Source organism: Suillus fuscotomentosus (genome assembly GCF_016647785.1).
Source record: "Suillus fuscotomentosus strain FC203 chromosome Unknown F5891scaffold_2, whole genome shotgun sequence".
Taxonomy (NCBI): domain Eukaryota; kingdom Fungi; phylum Basidiomycota; class Agaricomycetes; order Boletales; family Suillaceae; genus Suillus; species Suillus fuscotomentosus.
The window spans coordinates 1,382,535-1,398,530 of record NW_024539514.1 but is presented as its reverse complement, the minus strand read 5'-3'; the positions used below and the strand labels follow the sequence as shown (position 1 = coordinate 1,398,530).

General features: G+C 48.3%; 7 protein-coding genes across 7 annotated transcripts; all 7 read left to right on the top strand.

Moving 5' to 3' along the window:
* Nucleotides 1-588: 588 nt before the first annotated feature.
* Nucleotides 589-1,675, top strand: F5891DRAFT_899710 (uncharacterized protein; the record flags this gene model as incomplete). The annotated part of the gene is made up of 2 exons (XM_041373436.1): nt 589-845; nt 1,120-1,675. Coding segments are annotated over 2 exons (813 nt in total), but the record flags the coding sequence as incomplete, so codon positions are not given.
* A 2,641-nt stretch (nt 1,676-4,316) lies between these two features.
* Nucleotides 4,317-4,845, top strand: F5891DRAFT_220476 (uncharacterized protein). Its single transcript, XM_041370959.1, has 4 exons — nt 4,317-4,493; nt 4,552-4,578; nt 4,631-4,676; nt 4,734-4,845. The coding sequence occupies exons 1-4, from the start codon at nt 4,412-4,414 to the stop codon at nt 4,804-4,806; spliced, it is 228 nt and encodes a 75-aa protein (XP_041233507.1). The 5' UTR covers nt 4,317-4,411; the 3' UTR covers nt 4,807-4,845.
* On the top strand, nt 4,831-5,999 carry F5891DRAFT_997873 (Ribokinase-like protein). The gene is made up of 2 exons (XM_041378466.1): nt 4,831-5,445; nt 5,496-5,999. The coding sequence occupies exons 1-2, from the start codon at nt 4,940-4,942 to the stop codon at nt 5,692-5,694; spliced, it is 705 nt and encodes a 234-aa protein (XP_041233506.1). The 5' UTR covers nt 4,831-4,939; the 3' UTR covers nt 5,695-5,999.
* Nucleotides 6,000-6,236: 237 nt separating this feature from the next.
* On the top strand, nt 6,237-8,250 carry F5891DRAFT_974534 (uncharacterized protein; the record flags this gene model as incomplete). The annotated part of the gene is made up of 7 exons (XM_041376459.1): nt 6,237-6,313; nt 6,364-6,385; nt 6,449-6,832; nt 6,882-7,454; nt 7,486-7,615; nt 7,663-8,195; nt 8,248-8,250. 7 exons carry the CDS (start codon nt 6,237-6,239, stop codon nt 8,248-8,250), a joined length of 1,722 nt encoding a protein of 573 aa, XP_041233505.1.
* Nucleotides 8,251-8,750: 500 nt separating this feature from the next.
* On the top strand, nt 8,751-9,026 carry F5891DRAFT_938579 (uncharacterized protein; the record flags this gene model as incomplete). Its single annotated transcript, XM_041374174.1, has 1 exon — nt 8,751-9,026. A coding segment is annotated over one exon (276 nt), but the record flags the coding sequence as incomplete, so codon positions are not given.
* A 339-nt stretch (nt 9,027-9,365) lies between these two features.
* F5891DRAFT_906077 (uncharacterized protein) lies at nt 9,366-9,518 on the top strand (the record flags this gene model as incomplete). The annotated part of the gene is made up of 1 exon (XM_041373548.1): nt 9,366-9,518. A coding segment is annotated over one exon (153 nt), but the record flags the coding sequence as incomplete, so codon positions are not given.
* Nucleotides 9,519-11,025: 1,507 nt separating this feature from the next.
* On the top strand, nt 11,026-12,846 carry F5891DRAFT_997865 (glycoside hydrolase family 16 protein). The gene is made up of 7 exons (XM_041378465.1): nt 11,026-11,203; nt 11,257-11,336; nt 11,403-11,617; nt 11,677-11,844; nt 11,897-12,214; nt 12,276-12,598; nt 12,649-12,846. The coding sequence occupies exons 3-7, from the start codon at nt 11,454-11,456 to the stop codon at nt 12,774-12,776; spliced, it is 1,101 nt and encodes a 366-aa protein (XP_041233502.1). The 5' UTR covers nt 11,026-11,203; nt 11,257-11,336; nt 11,403-11,453; the 3' UTR covers nt 12,777-12,846.
* Nucleotides 12,847-15,996: the final 3,150 nt, after the last annotated feature.

Genomic DNA, 15,996 nt, shown 5'->3' with positions numbered 1-15,996 from the left:
AATTCTGAAAAGGATTATTGATGTGGGGTAATGCGGGGGGCATCTGATGCTAGTATTATTTCTTCGAATATTTGTTATATTTTATTATATTATTATTGAAGCGGACCGAGTCGTGTGAAGAGAATCGGGTAAATCGGCACGAGAGACCCCGAAAAGTGATACGGAAAAAATTGAATTAAGACCTAAAAAAAGTGTTTGTCGTGTGGCATTCGTCTGCCTGGCTGGTCCAGAATCCAGATCTTTCTCTTGCCCTCCATCCATGCAATTTCAAGAAATGACTAACCATCATCTTTAAAGAAGGCGTAAGCCGCCAACTTTGCAGCTCTCTAGGATTTAGCTGTACTAGCCAAGTTCTCACTATCCCCAGCAGCTCCTTTCCCCGCTCCTCCTCTCTCACTCATTCTTTTTTAATCTAAATTCTCGTCATCTCAAATCCAAACTCGGCTTCGTCGTTAAGCTTGTTCTTAACTAGCTTCTTACTTCTCAAAGGTAAGTCGCACACTGGGGTCGTTCGCTCATCATCTTTCAACCAACCCAACATCCCATCCTGACCCTATTTGTTAGTGCACACGAAAGGGTTGCCACATCATGGCTAACTATATGACCGTCTTACTCGGTTCTGTAAACACCATACCTGATGACACTGCTGTATCGGAACTTCCCCGTGGTCAAGTCGATTATCTCTCTCATGAATGGCGAGAAGAAGATGTATGGCGCTCGTGGCGGAGCATGACTCGTCTGAAGAACGAAATCACAAATGGAATGAGGTTGGAGAACGCTTCCTGGCGCACATGGTGGAAACAACGCAACAAGCTCAGCACTGTTAGTCCCGAGACTCTTAATTGGTGAGCTCAATGTTCATTTTTGAATACTATACGCCCCTTCCTTGCTCGCATGGTTCAATTCGACCATCCCTTTTCATTTATGATCGTCGAGCACGAACCCCGCGATTTTGTGGGGCCCTGCATGGCCATGTGTCCAATAATCATTCAAAATCTTTGCCTAAACTGCTCATTGTGTCACCGTCACATCGTTTTTTTTTTCAAACCCTTTTAGTAGACTTTTACCCAACGTCATACCTTTTACTTCATTTCGAACACGCCCTAACCAATTTTACAGGCTGAAAGATTCTGATGTTACGTGGTTATATGGTCCTCTTCACACGGCAGATTACCCCGCCCCCACCCCCACCCCCAAACCTTCAGCCAACACTGCCGCCGCTCTCGATCTCCCCATGCTTTCATCATCCCCGCCCACCACAAAGCCGATTCTAAAGCACCGTTCTATCATGGAACTTCTAACTTCCGACCTACCTTCTTCTCCCATATTTAGCCCTCCTGATTCGGAAGAGGATGAAATACTTCATGTGCATTCCGATTATGAAGCTCCGAAGCATTTGTCGGGACCTGTTGTGGGAGGAATGATCAAGCGGCCACCTCTCACGCACACCAAGAGCGATACGCATATCTCCCGCTGGGGCCTCAATCGTGACTGTAGGCGGGATTCACCTCCGCGGATCATCGCATCTGGAACTCCTGACATTACGAGTGAGGTGCCTCCCGCCTCCAGGCAGGGGTCCTCCCCTGATGCTGTGATTGTGCCTGGCCAAAAGCGGAAACACATCACCTTCAACACATTCGTGGAACAATGCATCGCGATCGAGAAGCCAAAGAAGAAGCGCACAGGATGGAATGTGGAATATACTAATTCCAAGACAGTGGGTTCGAACGATTATAGTCAAGACTATAGCTTTGAGGATGATGGGTCAGTCTTCGGTTGTTTCCTTATGGGTGTATACTTATGGTTCGCCGATCAATCTCTCCCGACAGATATGATGAGGACTCCGAAGATGGGATCGTCGACGAAACTGATGAGCTTCTTTTTGGCGACGAAGACGAACACCCCAACTCACCATCACATGTTCATGCATCTTATCCTCGGTCTTCCCCACCGCCACAGAATACTTCCCCTGTGTCGTCTTCCACGTCGGAGGAGGAAGATGAAGATGAGGTCCTCGAGATGCGTGTCAGGCATGCTAACGCCGGGCCCATGCTACCTCCCCGATCATCCTCGCATTCTTCTTCATCGACCTCCTCCTCTTCCTCGCGGTCCCGTCCACCTAAAGCTCGTTCCGCGTCGTATACGCATCACACGAATGGTTCCTCGGTCCATCATAGACGAACCGCTGCCGGCGCCCTCATGCACACGCACAGTTCAGACAAGGAGCTTGTCACTATCGCGCTCATTGCACCAACTATCTTGAAGACCCGGGCTGAAGAGGATGAGCACTACCCGTATACCCATTCCCATGGTTATCCTCATTCACCTTCAAGTGACAAGTGGTATGCCTACGGTGGGCAGGAGTCAGTGGAGCTTGTTTACGTACCCCCAAGCTATATTTGTGCGGACATTGACGGTGTAGACGGCGACGGGGTGGTCGACGACATGATGGCCGAGCGATATCATAAGAGCTTGAAACCAGCGCAGTTTTTCGACCGCCCTATCGTCGCATCTCCACTTCCGGACGAGGATGTACCAATGAAGGAGGTTGATACTCGCACATACTTTGAGCAGCAGGAACTTGTTGAGCCTGGGGCTGAAGGCCCAGAGAGACTCCGCTCCTCCCACGGTGGCACAGGGAACATTCCTGTTGTGCAGAACTTTGGGCGAATTGGGCGACCTGAAGTCGTCGTGAGCTCTGAGGATACCTCTGGAGAACGTTTATCGCGTTCCGGCTCAAGATCTCGTTCCAGATCAAAATCTCACTCCAGGTCTCGCACACCATCGCCTTCGTTGGCATCCATACAGATGCCTCCCCAAAGTACAGCAGTCCCTGTACCCAGGTCTAGCTCGTTTTCCTCCCCATCCGGATTGCTTCAGCCACCTGACGCGCCTCGTGGCCGATCTGCGTCGTCATCGACATTGTCCTCACAGGCCGAGGGGCAGCAGGCGCGAGGACGGAGTATCACGCGGACATCTTCGTTCTCAGATCGTGACAGTGAGAGTACGGAAAGCTTTGGGAACCTCAGCCCTGACGGTGGTTTCGGACTAGCAATCGGAATTGGCAGTGCTTACGTAGGTGGACGAGATCGGGACGCGCGCAGTGATCGCCAAAGGGAGGGAGTCGCACGCATTGTGGAGCGAGGTCGGGATCGTGTTGGGCGCCGAACAAATTCGAATTCGGGCTCAGGCTCAAGTCTGAGCCCAGAGGATCTACGGGTACCTCCTGTGGTTACAGCCCCACCAGAGTCACCGAAGAAGAAGTTCACCTCCGCGTCATCCTCGTCTTCTGATTCTTCAACGATATCAGCTGTTTCGGTGTCGACTATGCGCCCTCCATCTCGGCTTGTGTTGGACACGGAGCCCAGTACGCAGACTGATTTGACTGAAGCTGCTTCTGCCTCTGCCACCTCTGTATCATCCTCGTCTACAGTCATACCCCCTACACCTATTCAAGCGCAGGAAATCAAAGAAGAGCAAGAGTGCATCTCACGACAACCTACGCCTGCCAACTCACCCATCCTGACTATGCGCCCGGCCTTTCCCTCCCCGAAATCCCATTCCATTGCGAGCTCGTCACGGCATGATCGTAAGCTGTCGGCTGGTACGTCGAGAAGTCCTACAAGGGCCGATGATCGACAGCAGGGTGGTCTCGTTGGGCGCGCTGTCGAGATCATGTCGAACGCAGGTGCCTTCCTAAATTCCTTTTGGCATAGTGGCCCGCAAGCGAGTGTTGCCGCGCCGTGATTCTCGTTTCGAAGTCTGGAGCTGCCAAACGTCAATGTGCCACCCACCGCAAGCACAACATGTCAATCCCCTCCGTCCCCCTCCCCCCAACTTTGACGCCTAATCACATGATTTACTTATAACCGGTATTTTGGAACTATTTCGTCTTCGCTGGGTCTCATCGTCCATCGCTTGTGGTTTCTCGCGTCTTCTCTTCTATCTTGGCTCTCCGTTGGGTTCTTCACCGGTACATATTATATATCACCCCCTGGACTTAGACCTCCAACCATATCACGCCCTTCTGTTTTCTCTTCTCCGCATATTACTAGTACCCCCTCCGTCTATAAGATTAATGGCTAGCTAGCTACTCGTTGCACTTACTCATACTGACTACTTTTGGCTTGTACATAGGATGTATCGTTGACACGCTGTGGTCGCGTCCTTGCAGATGCTTTGTCTATTACATGCGTGGTTGTGGTTATATGTATGATTGCGTGTTTACAGATCATAGATCAGTCGCTGCTCAATTTTGTCCTTGATGATGAACGGAGTTAACAGTTAACGCATGTGCATGAGGCCTTGAGGTGACGTCAGTGCGTTGTAAAATACGCGCTTCCCACCCTTGGCCTACTTGTATCGCACTCTCGATAGTTCATCACCATCAAGTACTGCTACGATTCCAACCATGCCCGTGCCACGTAGTATAATTAAGCAGATCAAGCAGATCATCCCCCCTTTGAACGGCGCTTTGCACAAAGGACAATCAGGTAACGACTGTTCTCCACTCTGCAGCGAATGTGCATGATCTCTACCCTACTCAGGCAGAGTCGGCGTGCTCGGAGGAGCTTTGGAGTGAGCGTTATTCAGAATGATCCTGCAGTTGTGTGGGTTGATTGTATTGCAGTTACACTGGTGCACCATTCTTCGCAGCAATATCTGCATTGCGACTGGTATACATTCTAGTGTATGAACGTTTTCACAAGCATATACTAAGCTCTTATATGCAGGGAGCAGATCTTTCGCATGTCATCTGCTCGCCCACAGCTGCTCAAGCTATCAAGTCCTACTCCCCAGACCTGATCGTACACCCCATTCTCGGTGAAGATGCGTGAGTCTGTTCACGTACTTTGCAGTTTCATCTGACCATCATAGATCATATGAGAAAGTGGAGAGCGATCTCAGGTCTCTGCTTTCTCGACTGCATGTCCTCGTTATGGGACCAGGACTAGGCCGCGAGGATTACATGCAGTCTTATGCTCGCCTGGCGCTGTCTATCGCTCGTGAACAGGCTATGTTTGTCGTCCTCGATGCTGATGCTCTGTATATGGTTGGGAAGGAACTTCCTCTCGTCAAGGGATACTGCCGTGCGGTGCTCACTCCTAATGTGGTCGAATTCAAACGTCTAAGCGAGTCGGCAGGCGTTTCGCCAGATGTACCGACGAAGGAACGCGCTGGAGAAGTTTCTAAACTACTTGGAGGTGTCGTAGTGCTGGAGAAAGGTCCGGTTGATTTAATCGCGAGAGATACTACGGGTGAAGCTGCTAGTCATGAGGCGAGTAAGCTGGACGAGGGCGATGAGGAGCGGCAACGTGTGAGGGAAGTAGTTGAGGTAGATGTAGAAGGCGGGTTGAAGCGGTGTGGTGGCCAGGGTGATGTTCTCAGCGGAACGGTTGGGGCGATGCTTGCGTGGGGGAAATGCTACGAAGACGGTGCCTTCGGGTGAGTCTTGGCTTGGCGATGAAATGTGGCTGATGCCCATTGGTGGATAGCGATGGGAGTATTCCTACTTCTCGTCTCCCGCTTCTGGCAGCGGTGGGTGGAAGTATGGTCACCCGAACCAGCAGTCGAATGGCGTTTCAGCTACAGGGAAGAGGTCTTGTCACGCAAGATATGCTTCCGCAGCTTGGTAAATCTTTCTCGGAGGTCTTTGGAGAAGACCTGTGGGCTGGAGATAAAGGCAGGCTTTAGGTTTAAAGACAAGGGAGGATAGAAGACATCTGCATGTGCAATAGAAGAAGTTCCGCTCTGCATTCACCTGGTTCGGGAAGAGGAACAGTTGTGACGTGACTAATGTGACAGAAAGAGGGGGGATTATGGACAAGTCTTCCCCAAGGTCGGGCGGGGCCTGCAGGGGCAGCCTCGGAGGGAAGGAGTTCAACTCTGAGGCACAAAAAGACATGACTAAATCATGCAACAGACCCTGAATGTAGAAAGGCAGTCAACACTCATCTATAAACTACAGTAGGGACAACAATTGAATATTAACATTTTTTGGAGGTAAGTACGTTAGAATACAACTATCGTTGCACGGAGCGATGCACGTTCCGTTAATGTTAGACCCGTCAAAACAGCCCCTTGTTCCTTTCTCGTTCCTTGATATTTTTTCATTGAGTGCCCTTCAGGGTCGTAATTTGTGTGCTATGCACGTGATGAAAATCACGTGTCACGTGCCAAATGATACTAAAAGAAGCCCATTGCGTCAGTTTTGAGGTCAACTCTCCACTACATCAATGAGCTATCAAGTGAAGGAGATTTCAACAAAGCCATTCGACGGGCAGAAGCCTGGTACATCAGGACTCAGGAAGAGGTATTTACTAGGCCGATCACTGATAAGCCATACTAATTTGCATTCCGAAGGGTGAAAGTCTTCCAGCAGGAGGTACGCGATAGTCTACCGCGATAATCCCGAGAGATAATGGAATTTTCTCTCTCTTTTTATCAGCATTACACGGAGAACTTCGTCCAAGCTATCTTCGATTCTATCAAGGCAGAAGGTGCGACGCTCGTCATTGGAGGCGATGGTCGTTACTTCTCCCCCGAGACCGTTCAGACCATCTTGAAGATCGGATCTGCAAACGGGGTGAAGAAGTTGATCATTGGGAAAGATTCTATTCTTTCTACACCTGCTGCATCGAATGTAATCCGCAAATACAAGGCGGATGGTGGTATCCTGCTCACCGCGAGTCACAACCCTGGAGGCCCCAACAACGACTTTGGAATCAAATACAACGTTTCTAATGGTGGACCCGCACCTGAAAATGTAACGAACAAGATATATGAGATCACGAAGACTATCCAAAGGTACAAGGTCATCGAGGCTGATCCAGTACGTTCATATACACCCATTCATTGGAATGACCTTCATCGGTGATCAGGTCGACCTCTCCGTAATAGGCAAAGCGAGGTATGGACCAACTGAAGTCCAGATCATCGACTCAGTAGCAGATTATGTTGAACTCCTCCAAGATATCTTCGACTTCCAGCTCATCAAAGACTTCCTTCAGAACAACGCCGCGTCTTTCCGTATCCTATTCGATGGATTGCATGGTGTTACAGGCCCTTACGCACGCGCGATATTAGTGGACACCCTCGGGCTCCCTGAAGCCTCTATTCAGAACTGTGTCGCACTGCCGGACTTTGGCGGTGGTCACCCCGATCCCAACCTCACGTATGCACACTCACTCGTCGAAGTTGTCGAGGCGAAAAACATTCAGTTTGGTGCAGCAAGTGATGGCGATGGCGATAGAAACATGATCTACGGCAAGGGCGCGTTTGTCACTCCTAGTGATTCAGTCGCCATTATCGCAGACTGGGCGCATGTTATTCCATACTTCAAGAAGGGCGGCGTGAAGGGCCTTGCGAGGAGTATGCCGACCAGTAAAGCGATCGATCTGGTTGCCCAGAAGAAGGGCCTGGAGTATTTCGAGGTTCCTACCGGCAAGTCGATGGTAATAAGATAGCGCTATACGGTGCTCACAGCCATTGAATAAAGGATGGAAATTCTTCGGTAACCTCATGGATGCTGGCCGTCTTTCCATCTGCGGTGAAGAGTCTTTTGGAACGGGCTCAGACCACATTCGTGAGAAGGATGGTATATGGGCAATCATGGGTCAGTCTCGGTCTCACTCACATATACAAATACTCACCGCCAACCAGCTTGGCTGAACATCATTGCTGCTGCCAATAAGGAGTCACCAAATGAGCTTATTGGCATCAAGGAACTGCTGAAGAAGCACTACGCTGTTTACGGACGATCATTCTTCAGTCGATATGACTACGAAGAGGTTTCCTCCGAGGGTGCCAACAAGCTTGTTGCACTGCTGGATGGCGCAATCACTTTATCATCGCTCGCAAATAAAACTTACAAGTCGAAGAGTACCAATCAGGACTTTACCATCGCATCTGTTACGAACTTCAGCTACACAGACCCGATTGACGGGAGTGTGAGCAAGAACCAAGGACAGGTTGTGCTGTTCGATGATGGGTCACGGGTGGTATTCAGGTTGAGTGGTACTGGGAGTGCTGGTGCGACTGTGAGGCTGTATGTGGAGAGGTATGTTGGACCGGAGGCTGGCGAGAAAGTGTTGGCAGGTGACACTGCCGAGGGCTTGAAGGGTCTCATCGAGGTTGCCTTGGAAATCAGCAACTTGAAGGAGTTCCTTGGAAGGGATGAGCCTACTGTCATTACGGTGAGTACGTCTGCAAATGGTGGTTGTTAGTCGCTGACGACTTGTTTTGCAGTAATAAATTGAATATCGCATTTCTGTGAATGCAAATAAGCTGATGCTTGTGGATATCTTGTACCACCAGTGTATATTGATAGAGTTTCTTTTGCTGGATCAGAGGTGGCTTGTATACCCGCATACCAATAAGTATTCGAGAAACAGATAGAAAATGATCCCGTGAACACACGACCGACGAGAGGATGAATCCCTAAAGGTTCGAACTGCCCACATGTGATATCGATATTATGTGCCTTAGCAGGCAACATTTGATTTACCTGCACTGCGGTCGAGTCTGGGCAGCGAAAGGACCATTAAAAACATATCCATATGCATTTACGATCCGTCGAATCATTGATTGATTCAGATCAATCAATTTCTTTCAGTGATCATGATCAAGTCTTACATCGTGCCCACCCAGACTCCATATCTACGTCTCCTAGTGCTGGCTCCAATGCTCGCGGTTAGCTAGCCAATGGTTCTGATGACGATTCAAATATTGCCGTTTGATAAGCTGCACGGGGCACGCTTCCTCCCAACACGCGCGGGATTTTGCAGCTTGCGACTGGAGCAAACCATACTCTCGCATTGTTGGATTTTGATGACAGTCGAAGGGAGCTTTTGGGATGTGGAGACGGACGCCAAGGGCAGCTGGGTCCTGAACACGTGGGACAGTTGACAAAATTCACGCCGATCAGTTGTCTCATCGCTGCCGCTTGGGAGATGTCATACCTTCACATGCGAACTGTTCTCAATAATGAACATATGTTCATTGGCTGGGGGCTGACGGCCAACTAGGGGACACGAACTATGTCCGCCCTTGCATCATTTCCCTTGATGTATCTCTAGATCTGGTGCAAACATGTTCTCTCGGTCTCCAACATACCGTCGCCTGCCACCAATCAGGGCGACGACAGTCTTTGAATCTAACAAGAAAAGACAACTCCATAGGATGGATCCTTGGGGACGTGTTCAACAAGCGAGTTGGGTGCACGTGGAATGGGACATACCTTCTCAGGGATGACGATGAAAACACCTCTACTCATTGTCGACTAGATCGAGAGTCCCAAGTCGAGGAATGGGTTTGCTGTCGGGCCTGTCGAATTTACCTTATCCCACGATGGCAAATTACCTTCACTGAGATCCTTTGCCTGTGGCAGCGAACATGTGATGACATCGATCTCTCCATCTGGCTCGTCGGACACGGAAGTTTGGGGTTGGGGGCAGAATGAGCACGGTAACTTGAGGCCGGATCATACAGATGATGTGCCGAAGCTCATCAAGGTCTGGCCAGTAGGAGGACATGCGTTGGACGGAAGAATTTGCAGGCTACATTGAACTGTACGAGAGAAAGTCAGTTAATTTGATATGAATGAAACTGCAAGTGTACGAACCAAATGAAGGTAAGTGGCTACTAAGAGACCCATGCCGTACGCTTATAAGCCGCTGTCAGAATGTCGGAGTCCCAAGAACAACACTACTTGAATGCATCGCAGGACACGATTTGAAGGAACAGAACCAAAGGTCGTCGAAAGTTACTTGTACTGCAGCACGGGTGTGGCTATTTGGACGTGGTATATTCCGCTGCAACTGCAGTTTGCAGTGATAACTTGAAAGAGACCGAGCCGATGACCTATTGCCGAGAAATACAGGAGTTCGGCGTACTGGCGAACTGCACCGATGGAGTACTCGGTGTACTTATCCTGCTCATCTTGTTTCACATCAGGCGACAACTTACACTCCAGACTCAGTCCTTGCCACAGCTAAACAAACAAGGAGAACCTCATACCAAATCCTGCAGCACTCGATTCCACTCAGCAATTTTTCCTGTCCTTTAAGAAGGATTGGGATCTCTAGGCATAACGTTTCTACGTCTATGGATATAGACCATGCAGTCATAAGGAAGTGGTGATGGCGATGGTAATGATGACATTCCCGAGCGGTGACTTAGTACTGGGAGTCGGCTGAAGGAAAGCTTCGAGGGAGGTTCGAGTCATCCATTAAGATATCGAGAGTCATTTTCGTCGAAGTGATGCGGTGGTTCAAATTGCCGAGTGGGTGTGTAGGACCTGCAATAGCGAGATGCATTGCGATAGTGCTGGGGGCAGAATTAGTGTACCTTGAGCCTTGGCACACGGTGATAGAACGCTGACTAGGGCTCTAGGTAAACATCCAGGGCCATGGGTCAGTGAGTCACAGCCAGTTCGGTGTGAGCACTAGAACATTAAGCCTTCCAGCTTCATCTATCGCGAATGCGTTGAGGTCAGATATATGTGGGTTGGGACCGAGCGTTAGCTCAGCTCGAATGCCGGTGAGTTTGCTGCTGGGTTGGCTCCTTTGGACGCATGATGGTATACGAAACTGGTATTATTAGAGAACGAATGATCAGATGCTAAACTAATGATGATGAGACGAATATTATGATGTGAATGTAATAAACTTTGAGATCTGAGAGTGGAAGGGGGGGTAAAACTGAGTGAGCGGGTCGTACGGCCGTGGGACCTTTTACGTACAAGCGACAAGCAAAAATAGCAGCCGATGATACAATTGGTCGGAACCGAGTTAGATTTTCAGAATATTCAATATTTCGACCAAGACCTCATGCACATGGATAACGTTACCCACTAACTAGTACTAGGCATTATCTTACTGCTTTTGCAATCTTTTGGCCCACCGCTTCCCTCTCATTTGCTCGCATCGTACGATTGACAATCAATGTTGACTCGGACATGATTGTCTCGAACATTTATTCGGCTATGAGCGTGGGTGTCGGGAATCGACCATACCTGTCAAGGTTTCGCAAAGATATGTTCTTTACCTTATGCAATTTTCGAAAGCCGGCGCCGGCGCCCTAACTTTGTGTGCTCGGCTACATTAAAGTACGTACCTCATAGCTCAAATAAGAGGAGTCAAAACAAAGCATCACTGAGACTGAGCTAGATATTACCTGGAGGCTGTATCACTGCCGCACCGAAGCAAGGTGGTTTTACACGTCTCCTGAGTCCCAACTGACCCGAGACACAATCAGGCTGCCGCCGTCTATCAGGTCCGGGTGGCGGTAGTACGTTCAGATATTGTTCCACTAGTACCACAGATGAGGTAGATGAGGTAAGAAAAATATTACTTTGGCCCTGTGCCGGATTCTGGGGTTTTTATTAACCACGACCCCACTAGTATGGCCAGACCACCGACTTTGCATGGAATTTCCTCCCCCGCCCCAACCCAATGCACTCTCTCCTTAACTCGTTTCTAGTGGCTTTCTCGTTTACCGTTCTGGTTGATGGCAGCCATTACTGGTCCTCGCCTCGCCACCGCACTGTTGCTCATAGACAACTTTCCGGCGAAACCTACATGATACAAGACTTTTATCAAGGGGAAGATTTTTTCAAGGATGTACCACCTATATAGTTTCAACTTGTATCGTGGCTAATCGTTTTCCATCATCTAGTGACTGGACTTTCGATGTTGGATCGGATCCCACTCATGGCAATGTCATCTACCAAAGCCAATCGGACGCGCAGTCTAAGGGTCTTGCGTATATCAACGATAGCAACAACTCATTGATCCTTGCAGTCGATTCAACCAGCACCGTTGCTCCCGGTGGTCAGCGTGCTTCGTGCGTAATGCTCGTGTTTATTATGATTTATGAGGTTTCATCATGAATGCAGTGTTCGCATCACATCTCAGAAGAGTTACAATGGCGGTCTCTTCATCTTTGACGCTTCCTACATGCCTGTAGGTTGTTCGACGTGGCCTAGTTTCTGGACCGTTGGCCCGCAATGGCCCATGGCAGGTGAAATCGACATCGTCGAGGGTGTGAATAATCAAGACACAAACCAGATGGCACTTCATACCGGCACGAACCAAACTTGCACCAACGAAATGACAAATGGTACCCAGCAGTTTACGGGCCAGATCAAAAAGACCAACTGTTACAGCACTGGACGTGCGGACTCAGGCTGCATCATCGAGGACACGGACACAAGGTCTGTATCGTACTTATCTTTTCTTATGTGCCAATCGTGACCTGATGCTTCTGCGTAATAGCTCTTTTGCGTATGGTTTCAACAATGCACAAGGTGGTGTCTTTGCACTTTTGTGGGACAATTCTGCTGGCATGTCAATATGGCATTTTGCTCGGGCCAATATCCCTGCGGATCTCATAGCCCAAACGCCCAGGCCTTCTACATGGGGCATACCAGCTGGATTCTGGTCTTCACAAACCTGCGACATCACGGCCAACTTCTACGACCACCAGATGATCATTGATACTACTATCTGCGGCCATTGGGCAGGTGGTGGTATCTACGCCCAATCCGGGTGCCCAGGAACGTGTTCAGATATGGTCGCCAATGCTACCAACTACATCAGTAAGTTTGGTAGGATGCTGAATTGTTTCACACTCAGCGTTCCATTGTAGATTCCAAGTGGGTCATCAATTACGTCGCCGTCTACCAGCATCATATTGGTAGCGGAGCGTATGCACCAGGTCCCCGACTTCCACTTATGATCATTTTATCATTGGTAATCTACTTGTTGCTCCTGTAAGTATGACCAAATTAATTATCATCACGATGACTGTTGTAGCAATATTAATACCAAAATTGTTCTAAAGTGATGAAGCATGTTCAACAAAGTGTCTTATTTAGCGTTTCTGGTGCAAAGGCCCTCCTGTCCGAATGAGTTGCAGATTCCAGCAGCGGGACGTTCCATCTGTCCTTGATGTGGTCATTAAGCTCAATTGAGCTGCACTACGCCTTCGTCATTCCGGCCATTATGATCGATCCACCTGCAAATCCCGGGTAAAGTTTGGCCTGAGGTGCATGTGACTCGACAATTATTCCAACGTCCTGGACTCCTGGAGGAGCGGCATAAGATTCAACATCACGATGAGCAAACCGAAGCCAAAAGCTGCTCAGACACATCAAACAGAGATACACAAATCAGACTCGGTCAGAATATGCGTCACAACAGTGTCAGTCTATAGGAACGGAAGCTAACGAGCAATATCGATTGCAGCGGAAAGGTCAGATAAGCACTCATAGTAAATCATTTAACTAAATACTACAACGAAGACATTATCTAGACCTATGTCTCCTTGAAGTCGAAATCCACATCGGAACACCAGATAACTTCGATATTGGCCATCACGAAAGTAGGAGCAAATTTCCCTGCTCTTTGTAGAGCACTAGATAGCCGTCAACTTCACTGAGCATCACACACTACTGCCAGTCGATATATGCACGCGCTCCTGAAAAACGATCGAGGTCATACCAGTTGCTGCGTCGGAATCGGCCACAAGCCTAGCGTAGAATTTTCGAACACTAAGGATCAGGCGTGGTCAAGCACGACCATCTGCACGACCTGAAAAATCTGAAGCAAGCCATAAAAAGCCTCAGTTTCCATAAAATTTTGGTCCTATAGAAGTGATGAATCGTAGTCGCATGCAGCGGTGAGTGAAAGATTAACATACCGCTGAGAGTGTTGGAGAGAAATCGATGATGAACTCGAAGCAGGAAACAGCAACAAAGCTATCACGTCCAACCCTTCAGTGGCGAAAAATGAACAATAATCATGTGATGAGCTTACCTCGCAAAGTAAAGCATATGAGTTTTCATCAACACTACGAGACAGTCCTCTGAAGGTAGTCGCTGTTCACGGAAGTGTTTTACTGCAACCCAGACTGCAAGACATAGTGCGAGGACCTCCCATACGATGAATAGTATCCAAGAAACAGAATTCAGAAGTGGGATATTTTCTCCGTAGCTAATCGAACACTGATAAGTGCCGGAGATGATAAATTCCTCTTGCATTCATCAATGAGTATGCACATTTGTTTCATTCACAATGAAGCATACCCCCTGAAGTTTGCATCGCTGTCATTATGGCTACTAATGTGTACTAAGGAGACATACTCAGCATGATCTGGCTGATTATGAGAGAAAGACGATTAGCACAATACATACTGTTTAGCCTTCCGGACATACGCAGCAAAGAAGACACCAAGGTAGCGCACCTAGTATAATTTTAAGTCAGCACAACACGGCAACCGCAACAAACAAGCTACGTACACCGATGTACAGAACTGTTATCAAGGACCAACGTTGCCTCTGTAATTGAATGTTGAGTTTCCATTGTGTTCCTCTGACATGAGACTCTACTCACCCAGATCAATTCGACCTAGTATAAAACAATTGTTAACGAGATGGCTCTCCGGTCATGACATCAACATACCTCTTGTGCGAATGTAAGTGCTGGAAATACTCGTAAGATATCAGCATTCCTTGAATATCATTACGCTCACCCCAATCATACGCCACTCCAACAAAGGCGGCAACTGCGAAACCACAGTCAAGGTTAAATAGAGACATCAGTTTCAACATCCCACGAACCTGTAAAATAGCTGTAAAGGCGATACGCAATGATGGTCGACAACCAAGTGGATTATTTAAGACTATTGTCATAGTATCGGTAGAGAGTGGGTGTGGGTGAGAGGCGAACTTGGTGGACACTGTATGACCATCGACGATGGCATTCATGCTAGATATACCACAATCATGTGCCTGGATTTCATCGACTATTCATATCATAAGGATCCCATTGAACGGTAGGTATGGAATTGATACAAGGCGCACCACACTCGATTGTCACATTCTGATTGATGATCCATGAATGATGCGCGGAGAATATAACACCATCCCTAAGTTACAAACAGGAACGAGAGGTACAGGGAGAAAGGATATACAGGCGTGGCCTTATGACCACAGGAAGTTGGAAAGCTATCATAAAAGTCAGAAATAAAGTAACTGCCACGAATTGATAATCAGCTCACCTCCGAGTCTGGGCTGCAGATACACGTTTACTATTTAATCTCATGCGCTGCTTTCTTCATTCCGCCCAAATATTCACTCCGGGGATTGATCGCTGTGTGTACAGTTGGGCATGCCACTTCGGAGTCCCATCCTTTGGACAGCATCCTAGTAAGATCCATCAGCTGCAGGATGGATTTAGCACAGCGCGTATTTTCCACTAATGACTGTTCTCATTCCTGTGATACTACAACCCAATATAAATTTGAATGACCGATCAAGGCGGAATAGGCCAGGAGATAACAAGCAGGACTTTTAGTTTGCGGTATTTGATGTACAGCCTCAGGCTGGGTTGTGGACTTCGAGTTCGTTAGCTTAGTCAGTGGGAAAATACTTCTTTGAGCGTGTCTACAACATCACACCGTCCAAGCCTTGTAACAACCGACAAGCAGCGCCGATCGCTTTCTCGAAACACAGAGGGTTGTTGACTGTATCGAGGATAATTGGTCGGGACCGAATTAGGTCATTGAAGGCGTCAAGGTCGGTTGATAACGAGTTTCGTGAATTTGAACGTCTTTTCAGAATTCGATGGTCAACCACGAGTCTAAGAATCAGACATGGATCACGTTACCCGCTAACCACTACTAGGCAATCCTTTGGATCACTGCTTTCCTCTCGTTTGCCTCCCATCGTACTACTATACAATCAACGTCGACATTGTCAACATCTATTCGACTCACTCTAAGCGTGGGTGTCGGGAATCGACCATACATCATACGTGCTTGTCAACGAACAAGGTTCCGCAGAGATATATTCTTTGTGCTGCCTGCTTTATGCAATTCTGGAAAGTCACTAAAGCCGCCCCACCTTTGTGCGCTCGGCTACACTAGTACGTACCGTTTGACAACATATTTCTAAGAAACAAGTCAATGGTGAATGGACTGATGATCAAACGCAGT